This window comes from Balaenoptera physalus, assembly GCF_965194825.1.
Source record: "Balaenoptera physalus genome assembly, chromosome: 7".
Taxonomy (NCBI): Eukaryota; Metazoa; Chordata; class Mammalia; order Artiodactyla; family Balaenopteridae; genus Balaenoptera; species Balaenoptera physalus.
This window is the reverse complement of record NC_138886.1, coordinates 89,854,309-89,871,517: the sequence shown is the minus strand read 5'-3', so window position 1 is coordinate 89,871,517 and position 17,209 is coordinate 89,854,309. Positions and strand designations below refer to the sequence as shown.

The 17,209-nt window shown below is 41.6% G+C and overlaps 1 protein-coding gene across 6 annotated transcripts in view; it reads left to right on the top strand.

Annotated features, from left to right (window-relative positions):
- Positions 1–780: 780 nt before the first annotated feature.
- FGD3 (FYVE, RhoGEF and PH domain containing 3) overlaps positions 781–17,209 on the top strand; it is a 44,983-nt gene continuing 28,554 nt past the window's right edge. For 5 of the 6 annotated variants that reach the window (XM_082470122.1, XM_082470123.1, XM_082470121.1 and 2 more), the window contains exons 1-3: positions 781–2,767; positions 3,662–3,845; positions 4,731–5,250. In XM_082470122.1, coding sequence (XP_082326248.1) covers positions 2,740–2,767; positions 3,662–3,845; positions 4,731–5,250 — 732 coding nt within the window. In that variant the 5' untranslated portion in view covers positions 781–2,739. Of the gene's footprint in view, positions 2,768–3,661; positions 3,846–3,994; positions 4,124–4,730; positions 5,251–17,209 lie in introns of those variants that run through there. The other variant, XM_082470124.1, reaches the window with a different exon arrangement.

Here is a 17,209-nt window from a genome sequence, read left to right as displayed (position 1 = left end):
ATCCACTGGCTGCTGTGGATGGAGCCACTTAACGGTCCACAATGCACTGGATAGTGGGGCACATTTACTTTCTCTGTACTTCTCCAGTCCCCACACCTCCCCCAGTCCCAGGTTTGGGGCCTTTGATGCTGGGTGGTGGCAGCCTTGGGTGTCAGGGGCCCTGGGTCCTGAGTTCAGCAGCAGGCTCAGCTCACCTAGGGTGGACTCTCTCAGCTCAGGGCTTCTAAAGGGAGAGCTGAGTGGCTGGGAAGACAGAAATGACAAATGCTCCTTGGCTCCTCCGTGATTACACGTCCCTGGCCTTGGGCATGTCAGAATGAGCCCGGAGCCCAGTCCAGGGGGTTCAGAGCAGCATGTCTGGTGGACCCAGCTCCTGGGTGCTGATTACCCCAGGCCAGCATGGCCAGGGTCAGCCTTGGCGTCCTTGTCTGAAACATGGAATGTCACCCACCTTGGTGATTGTGACTGAGCAAGAGTACAAAAGCACTCAGCACATCTCCTGGCACATGGGGTGTGTGGGCGTGTATATATAATTGGATATATGTTTATATGTATTTGTGTATGTGTGCATGTGCATATGTGTATACACGTGTGGAGGCATGTGTGTTTATATGTGTGTATGTTGGGCACCCTTGAACATGTGTTTCCTCTCCCCCAACCCTACCCTAGCCCCCGGCTCCTCTGAGCAGTGTGGAGGGGAGGCTGGAACTGGACTGCCCTGCCCTGCACTCACTTTGGCCTTGGACAGGCAGCAGGGAGACCAGTCCTGAGGTAAGCGAGGCTGGTGGCTGTATCCTGTGGCTTCCCAAATCAGATCAGAGGGTCATCTGATCTTTAGGAAGGTTGCTCTGCAATCAGGACCTCCCTCCATCATGTACTCTGCTCCCTGGAGGATGTCTTTATGCTGAGCCCTGGGCTTCCCAGTCTGGCCAAGCATGGTTCAGCTGCCCTTGCACTAAAACCCCTGGAAGATGAGATGGTCATGGCTAAAGGGCCGCCAGAGGAAAGGCTCACTTCCTCCCTTTGAAGGGCATCCAGGCAGGCCAGCCTCCCCAGGCTCTGGGCCTGCCACACCCCTCGCCACCCTCCTCTACATGATTCATTGTCCCTTCTGTAACAAGGAAAATGACACTTGGTGAGTGTCAGCAACTCACCAAGTTTGCACAGCTCGGAGGTATCACCTTCCACAGGGTACAATCAACATACAATTAGCTGCATATGTTTAAAATGTACAATTTGACGTTTCAACATACACATATACACCTGTGAAAGTGTCGCCACTGCCAAGATGATGAGCACAGCTGTCAGCCCTTGAAGGCTTCGCTGTGTTCCGTTGTAACCCCCACACCACACCCACCCCTCCTTCCAGGCAACATCCCGGTCTGCTTTCTGGCACCACATGTTAGTGTACATTTCCTAGAATTCTATGTAAATGAGAAAAAAGTAGGTGCCTTTTCTTTTGTCTGTCTTCTTTCACTTGGCATGATTATTTCTAGATTCATCCATGTTGTTCAGAAGTATTCTCTTTTCCCCTCAGTGGTTGAAAGATTTGTGTAGAATTGGTATCAATTTTGGTCATTATTTTTCTCAAATATTTTTCAAGCTCACTCCTTTTTTGAGACTCCACATATATATTCTGGTTACACAGATATTATGCTGCTTAAAGTTTTTCCACATCTCACAATTCATTCTTGCTCTTTCATTTTAGATAGCTTCTATTGTCTCTCTAAACTCACTAATTTTTCTTCTACAATATCTAATCTGCCATCAATCCCTTCCAGTGGGTCTTGATCACACACTTTGTGGTTTTCATCTCTGGAAGTTGGATTTGCATCTTTTTTTTATTCTTCATGTTTCTACTGACCTTTTAAATATAATGTGGGTAACTGCTGCTGCCTTAATGACCTTGTCTGGTAATTCTAACATCTGTATCCTATGTGGGTCAGTTTCAACTCACTGACTTTTTCTCCTCACTATGGGTTGTGTATTCCTGCCCTCCATGTCTGGTAAGTTTTGGTTGGATGCCAGACACTATAAATCTCACCTTACTGGATGCTGAATATGTTTGTGCTCTTATAATTGTCCTTAGGCATTGTTTAGGGATGCAGTTAAGTTGTTTGTAAACAGATGGACTTTCCTGTTAAAATTCATCAGTATTTGTTAGGTGGGACCTGAGCAGAGCTCACCGTGGGGCTAATTATGCCCCACACTGAGGTAAGAGCCTTCCAAGTTCTCTAACTCCCTGTGGATCTTGGGGTTTCCAGTCTAACTGGTGGAAACAGGCATATTCCCTGCCCTGTGTGAGCACCAGCTGATGTTCCCTCTGACCCTCTCAAGTAGATCTTTCTCCAGCATTGCAGTTTCCTCACACATGCACTGAGCCATCTCCGAGGGCCCTTGTCAGCTCTCTGCGCTCTCTCTAGTGCTCTATCCTGTGACCTCCAGCTGCCTTCATGTTCCTGGACTCCCAGCTCTGTTTCCTTACTCAGGGGTCTACCTGGGATCCCCTTCGCTGGGCAGGAAGCTGGGGTGAGAGAGGGATCACTGCACTTGTACCCACCTCTCAGGACCACTGCACTTTGCTGCCTGGTGTAAGGTGTCTCTCAACTGTTGTTTCGTATGTTTTATCCATGATTTGGTTGTTTCCAGTGAGAGAGTATCTCCAGTTTCTGTTATTCCATCTTGACCAGAAGCAGGAATCCCTGAGGTGTGATTGCAGCAGGCTCCACCTGGCACCAGATGGCTGCATTGGACACACCAGAGCTGAGTGCGTGGCCTGCATTCCATCTGGCATATTTTGACTGCTGTGTCATGTCTGATTTCCGGAAACTGGAATTTATCACCTGTGCTATGAGAAAAATGCAGCAAAGCATGCATTTTCTGTTTAGAAATCTTGATATTTCTCCCCATTAAGCTCTTTAAGAGTGTGGCAGTAGCCAATACTAAATGTGCACCCTGCACTGGTTTTGGTGTCACTTAAAGAAAGGTCCACTCAGAAGAAATCTGACTGCACTGGAAGGCAAGAGCGCAGGAGACTATCCCAGGGGCTGGAGTTGGCGCTTGACTCCTGGGGCCTCGCCAGCCCTCAAGGCCACACACGCACAGAGGTGGCTCATGCTTCTCTTCTGAGCACGCTCTGACCGGAGGCCCTTCTGCTGCATGGGTGGCCGAGGGTCAGGCTTCAGGACACCTTTTTGGTTGTGTGTGTTGCGGGGAGGGGAAACTGCATCTCCACCGATGGTTCTTTATTTCGTTTAGCAAGGGAGGAAGGGAATGTGTGAAGAAGCCACTGGCAGCAGAGCTGAGTGAGTGCCTGTGTCTGGGAGGGTGCGTGGAGATGCCAGCCAGCTCTCCTCAGACACAGTGGGCACTGCACACTCAAGGGGACCCTTTCTCCCTGAGTCACTGCATGACTGGGAACAAGCTCAGTTCTGGCCCCAGTTTTAAGCCAGGGCCTAGAAGCTACTGCACGGGGACCAGGGACTCAGCCATGCTCCATCCACCCGCAGACCTCTGTGACCTGCCTGGGGGTCTCCTGCACTGGGTGGTGGCACGAAGATGCCCTTCCGTGTTCTCCCTTGAGCACTGGGTCTGTCACCCACACTGCTCCAAGTGCCAGTGGAGAAGGTGGTTTTCATTCTCCTTTCACGTTTTTTTTTAGAACCTCCTGAACTGCTCCACTTCAAAACTGCTGGGCAAGAAAAAGATTTTCAGCAAATCCTCCCAGCCCACCAACCCTGTGCAAGGCCTGGGCTGGCCAACTCAAACGACTTGGAACGCAGCCAGCAGGGAACCTGGCACCCACCCTTCCACCTCAGTGTCCTTGTGGAGTCTGACAGCCTCAGGTAACCCACCTCTTGCCCAGGAATAAGTGACTGCCACTCCTGGTCCCTGTCCTCCTCTGCAGCTCCACGGGGGGTTCAAGTGGAAGATTTTGGGGAATGTCAATCTCCTCTCAGTCTAGTCTCACCTTTGACCCTCTCTGTGCACCTAGACTGACATTTGAAGGTGCCTTTCCTCCACGAGGGTTTCCAGAAGAGGCACCATGTGAGGGCATGAAGTAGCTCCAGAGCTTAGCAGGAAGAGGAACTGGGGACCAAGATCCAGCTTCCTCAGCCTCCAGGTCTCTGGAAAATGATGGGTCACCTGTCAGACAGAATATCGACAGTGATATTGAGGGAGGGTCTCGATGGGCATCCTGCCTCACCTCAGAGCTACATGGTAGGATAGAGCGCCACGGATGCCAAAGCACAGTACAGACCAGATTCACTGTGCTCATGATGGTTATTGCTATTCTTTTACACATATATTCTGAATTCATTGAGGGGCAGGTAGCTTCACGCTACAGAATTCATTCCTCCCTCTCCTTTTTTTTCTTTCACTCTCTCTTTTTTCTTTCTTTCTTTCCTTCCTTCTTTTCTCCCTTCTTTCCTTCCTTCCTTCTTTCTTTCTTTCTCGCTCTCTCTTTCTTTCTCACTCTCTCCCTCCCTCCTTCCCTCTCTCTCTTCCTTCTTTTTTTTAATGAAGAAATTTATTTTTAGAATAAAATGCTTTCCATTGGCCATTGCCCCAAAGCCTGCCTAGTCAGGACCCAGCTGAGGCTGACCAGGGTGTTCACTTCACACTCAGCCCCATTCCCCCTCCTCCATGTTGATTTTCTCCAGAGGGCCCCACCTGGGGGCTGGTCCATGGCCCAGCTGGCATTGACTACACTCATTTCTCCCTGACAGGAAGCCCCCGGCCAGCCCCTCAAAGAGCTCAGAGAACTCAGCTCTGAGGATGGAGCCAGGAGGGGGGTCCTCAATGCCCCCAGCCCCCATTGCCACCCGGGGGGAGCCAGATGCTGGGCCTAGCAGCTCCTCCCTGGAGCATCCAAGCACAGACCCAGGGAAGCTCCGAGCGCTCCCTGTTGGGCCTGGAGCCCACTGCGGGGACCCTGCCTCCGGGAGCCCTGGCAGCCAGGCCTCTGCGGGGGACATGAGCTCTGTGGGTGAGCCCAGCAGCGGCACTAAGATCCCTAACCGGGACAGCGGGATAGACAGCCCTTCCTGCAGCGTGGTTGGCGAGCACTTCTCCTGCGAGGACGGCAGCGAGGCGGGCCCAGGCCCCACCATCAAAGGCCTGCACCTGGAGACAGCCCCAGGTGGCAAGACCCCACAGGAGGAGGCCGATAGCGATATGGGCGAGGGCAGCAGTGAGGAGCCAGACCCCGAGAATAGCCCCTTGAGGGCTGACGCGGATCCAGCCAAGGTAGGCCACCTTCCCGTCCCAGGTGTCAGGGGCTGCAGAGCTCTCTTCCGAGGGTATTTGAGGTTTACAGTGCCATCACCCAGGCCTGGTGCCAGTAGCAGGGTGTACACTCAGACACCATACTCAGAGAAGCCCCTGCTATGGGTTGGTGGGCAGGCCCTGGGGAAGGACCACGCAGGCAGGGGTCTCCCTGACACATCAGACAATGATCTCACCCCCAAGCCTTAGTTCCATGGCCCCACAGTGGCACAGGGACCCCACCCCAGGGTGGCTGTGGCGGTTCATCTTAGAGGGAACAGTGCTGCCACCACTCTTTGCCAGTGCTTGCTGCCTGCCTTGCAGAGCCCCCATGAGGAAAACAGCATGCTTGTCACCTTATTTTATGAATGGAGAAACCCCAGGGTTTCCCATGGGGTGTGGCAGAGGCAGGAAGGGAGCCCAGGCATGCGAGGGGAGCCCCGTGTAGATGGCCCCGGGAAGCAGGTGTGCCCACCTGTGGGGGCTCGGCCTTGCAAGAAAGCTCATCTGTGTCCCTTTAGCGTTTTGGGCTCTGGGCTCTACACTGGGACTGGTGGGGACATGGAAGTAAAGCCGACAGCCCCGGCTTAGAGAGACCGCCTGTGCATGGGAGGAGAACAGCGTAGGTAAGCTACAAGTGACTGGGTCCCAAGACAAGCACAGGTGGCATTTGGCCAGGGTCAGACCTTCTGGCTCCTGGTAGAGATGGCATGGACTAACATGGCCGCATCAAGAGGCAGGCTTAGTGGGCAAAGGGCAGCCACAGGCCTGCACTGCTGAAAGCCAAATTCCCAGCGAGTGGGCTGGGGGCATGTTTTAATCTAAGTTTTATTATTATTCAGGAATGGTGAAGCCAACAAATCAGGAGATGACTGCCATTTAAAGACAGTTTATTACTCATAGTTCCCGAGAGGAGGGGGCACACCACACCATGGGAAACCAGAGGGAAAAGCACCAAGGTGGGGCAGGAGGCAGAGGGAGTGGAAATTGTGAGCAAGAGTCTTTTTTTAATCACGTAATGATTTTATTCTTTTAATTGAAGTATAGTTGATGTACAAATACTATATAAGTTACAGTAGAGTCTTTATTGTGGTTTCTGAGGAGAGGGATGGGTGAGACAGGGTAAACAGGCTTAAGATTGGCCAGTTTGAATAATTTCAGTGGGTTCTGTGCACAGGGGCTGTCCCTGGATAGCTAGCACCTGGACCTGTGTAATTAGGGCGGGGAATAGGGGAAAAGCAAGTATAAAGAAGGTGGTTGGGTGTGGGCTCTGGATGGGTTGGTTTGCACTTGAAAGACATTCTTGCCAGCGAATCCTTTACATCTCTAGGAATCAGCGAACCCTGGGAGGGACAGTCCCTCCAGGATCAGCAAGGCCCCGAAGTTTTGGTATCAGGATAATGCTGGTCTCATGGAATGAGTTAGGAAGTGTTCCTTATTCTTTCATTTTTTTGGAAAAATTTGAGAACAATTGGTATTAATTTCCCAGTGAAGCTATCTGTTTCTGGACTTTTCTTTGTTGAGAAGTTTTTTATTGCTTATTTAACCTCCTTACTTGTTATTGGTCTGTGCAAATTTTCTATTTCTTCATGACTCAGTGTTGGTAGGTTGTGTGTTTCGAGGAATTTACCTATTTCTTTTAGCTTATCCAATTGTTGGCATTTAATTGTTCAGAGCCATCTCTTCTGATCCCTTGTATTCAACTGTGGTATCAGTTGTAATATTTCCTCTTTCATTTTATTTATTTGAGTTCTTTCTCATTTTTGGGGTAAGTCTAGCTAAAGGTTTGTTAATTTTGTTTATCTTTTCAAAAAACAACTCTTAGTTTTGTTGGTTTTTTCCCATTGTTTTTCTACTCTCTGTTTCATTTATCTCTGTTCTAATCTCCATTATTTCCTTCCTCCTGACTGCTTTGGGTTTAGTGTGTTCTTTTTCTAATCTTGAGGTGTAAAGTTAGGTTGTTGATTTGAGATCTTTCTTCCTTTTACATGTATGCGCTTACAGCTAAAAACGTCCCTCTTAGCACTGCTTTTCCCACATTCCATAAGTTTTGACATATTGTGTTTTCATTTTCATTTGTCTCAAGCTATTTTCTAATTTCCTTTGTGACTTCTTTGACTCTTCTTTAAGTGTGTATTTTCTTTTTTTTTTTTTTTTATGAGTTCATCAGTGTTTCATTAGAGTTCTGAAAATGCTTATTCATTCAGTTCAGCAGTACAGTCAGTTACCAGAAACCTGTACTTGTCAGAGTCTTTTCCATGAATTTCTTGAAGATGAAACCCTTTTATAGGAACATATTTGCAAAATCATCAGAGTACACCCAGAACTGTCTGTAAATGACAAAAGACTTAAAAATGACCACGGTTAAAGATTTAATGAGAGTTCATAATAATGCAGTTGACAAGAAAATTAGTTATTTCTGAGATATACATTTTAAAGTAATAACTAGGATTATTACTTATAACATTATACCAGAACATATAAGATTTTTAGAAATTTCATGTAATGTCTGAAACATTTATATTAACATATTTCCATACATATTTCCATACAAATACAAATATAAGATTTTTAGAAATTTCATGTAATGTCTGAAACATTTATATTAACATATTTCCATACCTATTTCCATACAAATACAAATATAAGATTTTTAGAAATTTCATGTAATGTCTGAAACATTTATATTAACATATTTCCATACAAATAACCCAATGAAAGTTTAGTATTAGTTGTTTTGTTTGTTTTTTTATACTGCAGGTTCTTATTAGGCATCAATTTTATACACATCAGTGTATACATGTCAATCCCAATCGCCCAATTCAGCACACCACCATCCCCACCTCACCGCAGTTTTCCCCCCTTGGTGTCCATATGTCCATTCTCTACATCTGTGTCTCAACTTCTGCCCTGCAAACTGGCTCATCTGTACCATTTTTCTAGGTTCCACATACATGCATTAACATACGATATTTGTTTTTCTCTTTCTGACTTACTTCACTCTGTATGACAGTCTCTAGATCCATCCATGTCTCAACAAGTGACTCAATTTCGTTCCTTTTTATGGCTGAGTAATATTCCATTGTATATATGTACCACAACTTCTTTATCCATTCGTCTGTTGATGGGCATTTAGGTTGCTTCCATGACCTGGCTATTGTAAATAGTGCTGCAATGAACATTCGGGTGCATGTGTCTTTTTGAATTACGGTTTTCTCTGGGTATATGCCCAGTAGTGGGATTGCTGGGTCATATGGTAATTCTATTTTTAGTTTTTTAAGGAACCTCCATATTGTTCTCCATAGTGGCTGTATCAATTTACATTCCCACCAACAGTGCAAGAGGGTTCCCTTTTCTCCACACCCTCTCCAGCATTTGTTGTTTGTAGATTTTCTGATGATGCCCATTCTAACAGGAGTGAGGTGATACCTCATTGTAGTTTTGATTTGCATTTCTCTAATAATTAGTGATGTTGAGCATCTTTTCATGTGCTTCGTGGCCGTCTGTATGTCTTCTTTGGAGAAATGTCTATTTAGGTCTTCTGCCCATTTTTGGATTGGGGTGTTTGTTTCTTTAATATTGAGCTGAATGAGCTGTTTATATATTTTGGAGATTAATCCTTTGTCCGTTGATTCATTTGCAAATATTTTCTCCCATTCTGAGGGTTGTCTTTTCATCTTGTTTATGGTTTCCTTTGCTCTGCAAAAGCTCTGAAGTTTCATTAGGTCCCACTTGTTTATTTTTGTTTTTATTTCCATTACTCTAGGAGGTGGATCAAAAAAGATCTTGCTGTGATTTATGTCAAAGAGTGTTCTTCCTATGTTTTCCTCTAAGAGTTTTATAGTGTCCAGTCTTATATTTAGGTCTCTAATCCATTTTGAGTTTATTTTTGTGTATGGTGTTAGGAAGTATTCTAATTTCATTCTTTTACATGTAGCTGTCCAGTTTTCCCACCACCACTTATTGAAGAGACTGTCTTTTCTCCATTGTATATCTTTGCCTCCTTTGTCATAGATTAGTTGACCATAGGTGCGTGGGTTAATCTCTGGGCTTTCTATCTTGTTCCATTGATCTATGTTTCTGTTTTTGTGCCAGTACCATATTGTCTTTTTTTTTTTTTTTTTTTAACAGAACAACTTTTTATTAGAAATATTGTATATTTTTGTACAGCTGGGAAAGTGCCATTTAGAGTAGTTTTTCATAAGATGACAGGATTCAATTCCCAAGAAAAATGAAAAGTTCATTGTTCTCTTATTTGTTATAACTTTTTTTTTTCCACACCCACACACTGTATTTTATTTTTACAAGAGATAAATAGACTGACACCAAGCATTGTACATGGATGACCACAACAAAAGCAACAATGATTGCAATTACCAAACATGAAACACACTCATACTATGTCATAATATTGACATTCAGTCCAGTAATCCTCCACTGCAACAGCTCCTTTACTTTGCAGTGAAAATTGATTTGTATATTCTTTGCCTCTGAGTCCTTGTGGGATTTTTTTTTTTTAATTCAGACAGAAAGTCACAAAAATTATACTCATCCTCATCAGTTCACTCAGTCCCATGTAATTAATAATTTTTTTTTCATCTTGATCTTTTGTTAGCACTTTTATGAGTTCATCAGTTTTTCATTAGAGTTCTGAAAATGCTTATTCATTCAGTTCAGCAGTACAGTCAGTTACCAGAAACCTGTACTTGTCAGAGTCTTTTCCATGAATTTCTTGAAGATGAAACCCTTTTATAGGAACATATTTGCAAAATCATCAGAGTACACCCAGAACTGTCTGTAAATGACAAAAGACTTAAGAATGACCACGGTTAAAGATTTGATGAAAGTTCATAATAATGCAGTTGACAAGAAAATTAGTTATTTCTGAGATAAACATTTTAAAGTAATAACTAGGATTATTACTTATAACATTATACCAGAACATATAAGATTTTTAGAAATTTCATGTAATGTCTGAAACATTTATATTAACATATTTCCATACCTATTTCCATACAAATACAAATATAAGATTTTTAGAAATTTCATGTAATGTCTGAAACATTTATATTAACATATTTCCATACAAATAACCCAATGAAAGTTTAGTATTGTTTTGTTTGTTTTTTTATACTGCAGGTTCTTATTAGGCATCAATTTTATACACATCAGTGTATACATGTCAATCCCAATCACCCAATTCAGCACACCACCATCTCCACCCCACCGCAGTTTTCCCCCCTTGGTGTCCATATGTCCATTCTCTACATCTGTGTCTCAACTTCTGCCCTGCAAACTGGCTCATCTGTACCGTTTTTCTAGGTTCCACATACATGCATTAACATACGATATTTGTTTTTCTCTTTCTGACTTACTTCACTCTGTATGACAGTCTCTAGATCCATCCATGTCTCAACAAGTAACTCAATTTCGTTCCTTTTTATGGCTGAGTAATATTCCATTGTATATATGTACCACAACTTCTTTATCCATTCGTCTGTTGATGGGCATTTAGGTTGCTTCCATGACCTGGCTATTGTAAATAGTGCTGCAATGAACATTCGGGTGCATGTGTCTTTTTGAATTACTGTTTTCTCTGGGTATATGCCCAGTAGTGGGATTGCTGGGTCATATGGTAATTCTATTTTTAGTTTTTTAAGGAACCTCCATATTGTTCTCCATAGTGGCTGTATCAATTTACATTCCCACCAACAGTGCAAGAGGGTTCCCTTTTCTCCATACCCTCTCCAGCATTTGTTGTTTGTAGATTTTCTGATGATGCCCATTCTAACAGGAGTGAGGTGATACCTCATTGTAGTTTTGATTTGCATTTCTCTAATAATTAGTGATGTTGAGCATCTTTTCATGTGCTTCGTGGCCGTCTGTATGTCTTCTTTGGAGAAATGTCTATTTAGGTCTTCTGCCCATTTTTGGATTGGGGTGTTTGTTTCTTTAATATTGAGCTGAATGAGCTGTTTATATATTTTGGAGATTAATCCTTTGTCCGTTGATTCATTTGCAAATATTTTCTCCCATTCTGAGGGCTGTCTTTTCGTCTTGTTTATGGTTTCCTTTGCTGTGCAAAAGCTTTGAAGTTTCATTAGGTCCCACTTGTTTATTTTTGTTTTTATTTCCATTACTCTAGGAGGTGGATCAAAAAAGATCTTGCTGTGATTTATGTCAAAGAGTGTTCTTCCTATGTTTTCCTCTAAGAGTTTTATAGTGTCCAGTCTTATATTTAGGTCTCTAATCCATTTTGAGTTTATTTTTGTGTATGGTGTTAGGGAGTATTCTAATTTCATTCTTTTACATGTAGCTGTCCAGTTTTCCCACCACCACTTATTGAAGAGACTGTCTTTTCTCCATTGTATATCTTTGCCTCCTTTGTCATAGATTAGTTGACCATAGGTGCGTGGGTTAATCTCTGGGCTTTCTATCTTGTTCCATTGATCTATGTTTCTGTTTTTGTGCCAGTACCATATTGTCTTGATTACTGTAGCTTTGTAGTAGAGTCTGAAGTCAGGGAATCTGATTCCTCCAGCTCCATTTTTTTGCCTCAAGACTGCTTTGGCTATTCGGGGTCTTTTGTGTCTCCATACAAATTTTAAGATGATTTGTTCTAGCTCCGTAAAAAATGCCATTGGTAATTTGATAGGGATTGCATTGAATCTGTAGATTGCTTTGGGTAGTATACTCATTTTCACAATGTTGATTCTTCCAATCCAAGAACATGGTATATCTCTCCATCTGTTGGTATCATCTTTAATTTCTTTCATCAGTGTCTTATAGTTTTCTGCATACAGGTCTTTTGTCTCCCTAGGTAGGTTTATTCCTAGGTATTTTATTCTTTTTGTTGCAATGGTAAATGGGAGTGTTTCCATAATTTCTCTTTCAGATTTTTCATCATTAGTGTATAGGAATGCAAGAGATTTCTGTGCATTCATTTTGTATCCTGCAACTTTACCATATTCATTAATTAGCTCTAGCAGTTTTCTGGTGGCAGTTTTAGGATTCTCTATGTATAGTATCATGTCATCCGCAAACAGTGACAGTTTTACTTCTTCTTTTCCAATTTGTATTCCTTTTATTTCTTTTTCTTCTCTGATTGCCGTGGCTAGGACTTCCAGAACTATGCTGAATAATAGTGGTGAGAGTGGACATCCTTGTCTCGTTCCTGATCTTAGAGGAAATGCTTTCAGTTTTTCACCATTGAGAATGATGTTTGCTGTGGGTTTGTCATATATGGCCTTTATTATGTTGAGGTAGGTTCCCTCTATGCCCACTTTCTGGAGAGTTTTTATCAGAAATGGGTGTTGAATTTTGTCAAAAGCTTTTTCTGCATCTACTGAGATGACCATATGGTTTTTATTCTTCAATTTGTTAATATGGTGTATCACATTGATTGATTTGCGTATATTGAAGAATCCTTGCATCCCTGGGATAAATCCCACTTGATCGTGGTGTATGATCCTTTTAATGTGTTGTTGGATTCTGTTTGCTAGTATTTTGTTGAGGATTTTTGCATCTATATTCATCAGTGATATTGGTCTGTAATTTTCTTTTTTTGTAGTGTCTTTGTCTGGTTTTGGTATCAGGGTGATGGTGGCCTCATAGAATGAGTTTGGGAGTGTTCCTTCCTCTGCAATTTTTTGGAAGAGTTTGAGAAGGATGGGTGTTATCTCTTCTCTAAATGTTTGATAGAATTCACCTGTGAAGCCATCTGGTCCTGGACTTTTGTTTGTTGGAAGATTTTTAATCACAGTTTCAATTTCATTACTTGTGATTGGTCTGTTCATATTTTCTGTTTCTTCCTGGTTCAGTCTTGGAAGGTTATACCTTTCTAAGAATTTGTCCATTTCTTCCAGGTTGTCCATTTTATTGGCATAAAGTTGCTTGTAGTAGTCTCTTAGGATGCTTTGTATTTCTGCGGTGTCTATTGTAACTTCTCCTTTTTCATTTCTGATTTTATTGATTTGAGTCCTCTCCCTCTTTTTCTTGATGAGTCTGGCTAATGGCTTATCAATTTTGTTTATCTTCTCAAAGAACCAACTTTTAGTTTTATTGATCTTTGCTATTGTTTTCTTTGTTTCTATTTCATTTATTTCTGCTCTGATCTTTATGATTTCTTTCCTTCTGCTAACTTTGGGTTTTGTTTGTTCTTCTTTCTCTAGTTTCTTTAGGCGTAAGGTTAGATTGTTTACTTGAGATTTTTCTTGTTTCTTGAGATAGGCTTGTATAGCTATAAACTTCCCTCTTAGAACTGCTTTTGCTGCATCCCATAGGTTTTGGGTCGTCGTGTTTTCATTTTCATTTGTCTCTAGGTATTTTTTGATTTCCTCTCTGATTTCTTCAGTAATCTCTTGGTTATTTAGTAACGTATTGTTTAGCCTCCATGTGTTTGTCTGTTTTACGTTTTTTTCCCTGTAATTCATTTCTAATCTCATAGCGTTGTGATCCGAAAAGATGCTTGATATGATTTCAATTTTCTTAAATTTACTGAGGCTTGATTTGTGACCCAAGATGTGATCTATCCTGGAGAATGTTCCGTGCGCACTTGAGAAGAACGTGTAATCTGCTGTTTTTGGATGGAATGTCCTATATATATCAATTAAATCTAACTGGTCTATTGTGTCATTTAAAGCTTCTGTTTCCTTATTCATTTTCATTTTGGATGATCTGTCCATTGGTGTAAGTGAGGTGTTAAAGTCCCTCACTATTATTGTGTTACTGTCGATTTCCTCTTTTATAGCTGTTAGCAGTTGCCTTATGTATTGAGGTGCTCCTATGTTGGGTGCATATATATTTATAATTGTTATATCTTCTTCTTGGATTGATCCCTGGATCATTATGTAGTGTCCTTCCTTGTCTCTTGTAACATTCTTTATTTTAAAGTCTATTTTATCTGATATGAGTATAGCTACTCCAGCTTTCTTTTGATTTCCATTTGCATGGAATATCTTTTTCCATCCCCTCACTTTCAGTCTGTATGTGTCCCTAGGTCTAAAGCGGGTCTCTTGTAGACAGCATATATATGGGTCTTGTTTTTGTATCCATTCAGCCAGTCTATGTCTTTTGGTTGGGGCATTTAATCCATTCACGTTTAAGGTAATTATCGATATGTATGTTCCTATGACCATTTTCTTAATTGTTTTGGGTTTGTTTTTGTAGGTCCTTTTCTTCTCTTGTGTTTCCCACTTAGAGAAGTTCCTTTAGCATTTGTTGTAGAGCTGGTTTGGTGGTGCTGAATTCTCTTAGCTTTTGCTTGTCTGTAAAGCTTTTGATTTCTCCATCAAATCTAAATGAGATCCTTACCGGGTAGAGTAATCTTGGTTGTAGGTTCTTCCCTTTCATCACTTTAAGTATATCATGCCACTCCCTTCTGGCTTGCAGAGTTTCTGCTGAGAAATCAGCTGTTAACCTTATTGGACTTCCCTTGTATGTTATTTGTCGTTTTTCCCTTGCTGCTTTCAATAATTTTTCTTTGTCTTTAATTTTTGCCACTTTGATTACTATGTGTCTCGGCGTGTTTCTCCTTGGGTTTATCCTGTATGGGACTCTCTGCGCTTCCTGGACTTGGGTGGCTATTTCCTTTCCCATGTTAGGGAAGTTTTCGACTATAATCTCTTCAAATATTTTCTCTGGTCCTTTCTCTCTCTCTTCTCCTATAATGCGAATGTTGTTGCGTTTAATGTTGTCCCAGAGGTCTCTTAGGCTGTCTTCATTTCTTTTCATTCTTTTGTCTTTATTCTGTTCTGCAGCAGTGAATTCCACCATTCTGTCTTCCAGGTCACTTATCCGTTCTTCTGCCTCAGTTATTCTGCTATTGATTCCTTCTAGTGTAGTTTTCATTTCAGTTATTGTATTGGTCATCTCTGTTTGTTTGTTCTTTAATTCTTCTAGGTCTTTGTTAATCATTTCTTGCATCTTCTCAATCTTTGCCTCCATTCTTATTCCGAGGTCCTGGATCATATTCACTATCATTATTCTGAATTCTTTTTCTGGAAGGTTGCCTATCTCCACTTCATTTAGTTGTTTTTCTGGGGTTTTTTCTTGTTCCTTCATCTGGTACATAGCCCTCTGCCTTTTCATCTTGTCTATCTTTCTGTAACTGTGGTTTTTGGTCCACAGGCTGCAGGATTGTAGTTTTTCTTGCTTCTGCTAAGTGTGTATTTTCTAATTTCTACATATCTGTGGATTTTCCAGTTTTCCCTGTGCTGTTGATTTCTAGTTTCATTCTATTGTGATTGGAAAAGATATTTTGTATGATTTCAATCTTCTTGAATTTGTTAATACTTGTTTTGTGGCCTAACAAGTGGTTTGACCTGAAGAACGTTCTGTGTGCACTTGAGAAGAATGTTCGTTCTGCTGTTGTTATATGGAGTGTTCTGCATATGTTTGTTAGGTTCATTTGATCTACAGTATTATTCAAATCCCCTGCTTCCTTATTGATATTTTGCATGTCCTATCCAGTATTGAAAGTAGAGTACTGACATCTCCTACTATTCTTTTGTTGCTATCTGTTTCTTGCTTCAATTCTGCCAAAGTTTGCTTCATATGTTTAGGAACTCTGAGGTTTGATGAATAAATATTTATAATTGTTATATCTTCTTGGTGAATTGGTCCTTTTAACATTATATAATGTCTTTCCTTGTATTGTGTAATGGTTTTTTTATTTAAAGTCCATTCTGTCTGATGTAAATATGGCCACTCGTGATCTCTTTTGTTTACCATTTCCATGAAATATCTTTTTCCATCTTTCACTTTCAGCCTATGTACGTCCTTAAATCTAAAGTGAGTTTCTTGTGGGTAGCATATAATCGGATTTTTAAAAAAATCTGTTCAATCAATCCATGTGTTTTGATTGGGGAGTTTAATTCATTTGCATTTAAAGTAATTACTGGTAGGGAAGGACTTACTATTGCCTTTTTCATTGTTTTCTGTATGTTTTGTAGCTTTTTTGTCCCTCTCTTACTGCTTTCCTTTTTTAAGTTTAATTGATTTTTTGTAATGATATGCTTTGATTCCCTTCTCATTGCCCCTTGTGTATATTCTATGTACTTTTTCTATTGCAATTACATAAAATAATTAAAGTTATAGTATTTTTTTTAAAGATCTTCCGTCTGCTTTTTATATTTTTATTGGCGTATAATTGCTTTACAATGTTATGTTGGTTTCTGCTGTACAACAAAGTAAATTAGCTATATGTATACATATATCCCCTCCCTCTTTGACCTCTCTCCCACCCCCCCATCCCATGCATCTAGGTCATCACAGAGCACTGAGCTGAGCTCCCTGTGCTATACCACATGTTCCCACTAGCTATCTATTTTACACATGGTAGTGTATTTATGTCAAACCTAATCTCCCAATTCATCCCTCCCTCCCCTTCCCCCGCCGTGTCCACACGTCCATTCTCTACATCTGTGTCTCTATTCCTGCCCTGCAAATAGGTTCATCTGTACCATTTTTCTAGATTCCATGTATATGTGGTAATATTTGATGTTAGTTTTTCTCTTTCTGACTTACTTCACTGTTTCACTATGTATGACAGACTCTAGTTCCATCCACATCTCTACAAATGACCCAATATGTTCTTTTCTATGGCTAATATTCCATTGTATAAATATGCCACATCTTCTTTACCCATTCATCTGTTGAAGGACATTTAGGCTGTTTCCAAGTCATGGCTATTGTAAATAGTGCCGCAATGAACATTGGGGTACATGTGTCTTTTTGAACTATGGTTTTCTCAAGGTATAAGCCCAGTAGTGGGATTGCTGGGTCATACGGTAATTCTATTTTTAGTTTTCTAAGGAAACTCCATTCTATTCTCCACAGTGGAGGTATCAATTTACATTCCCACCAACAGTGCAAGAGGGTTCCCTTTTCTCCACACCCTCTCCAGCATTTATTGTTTGTGACTTTTTGCTGATGGCCATTC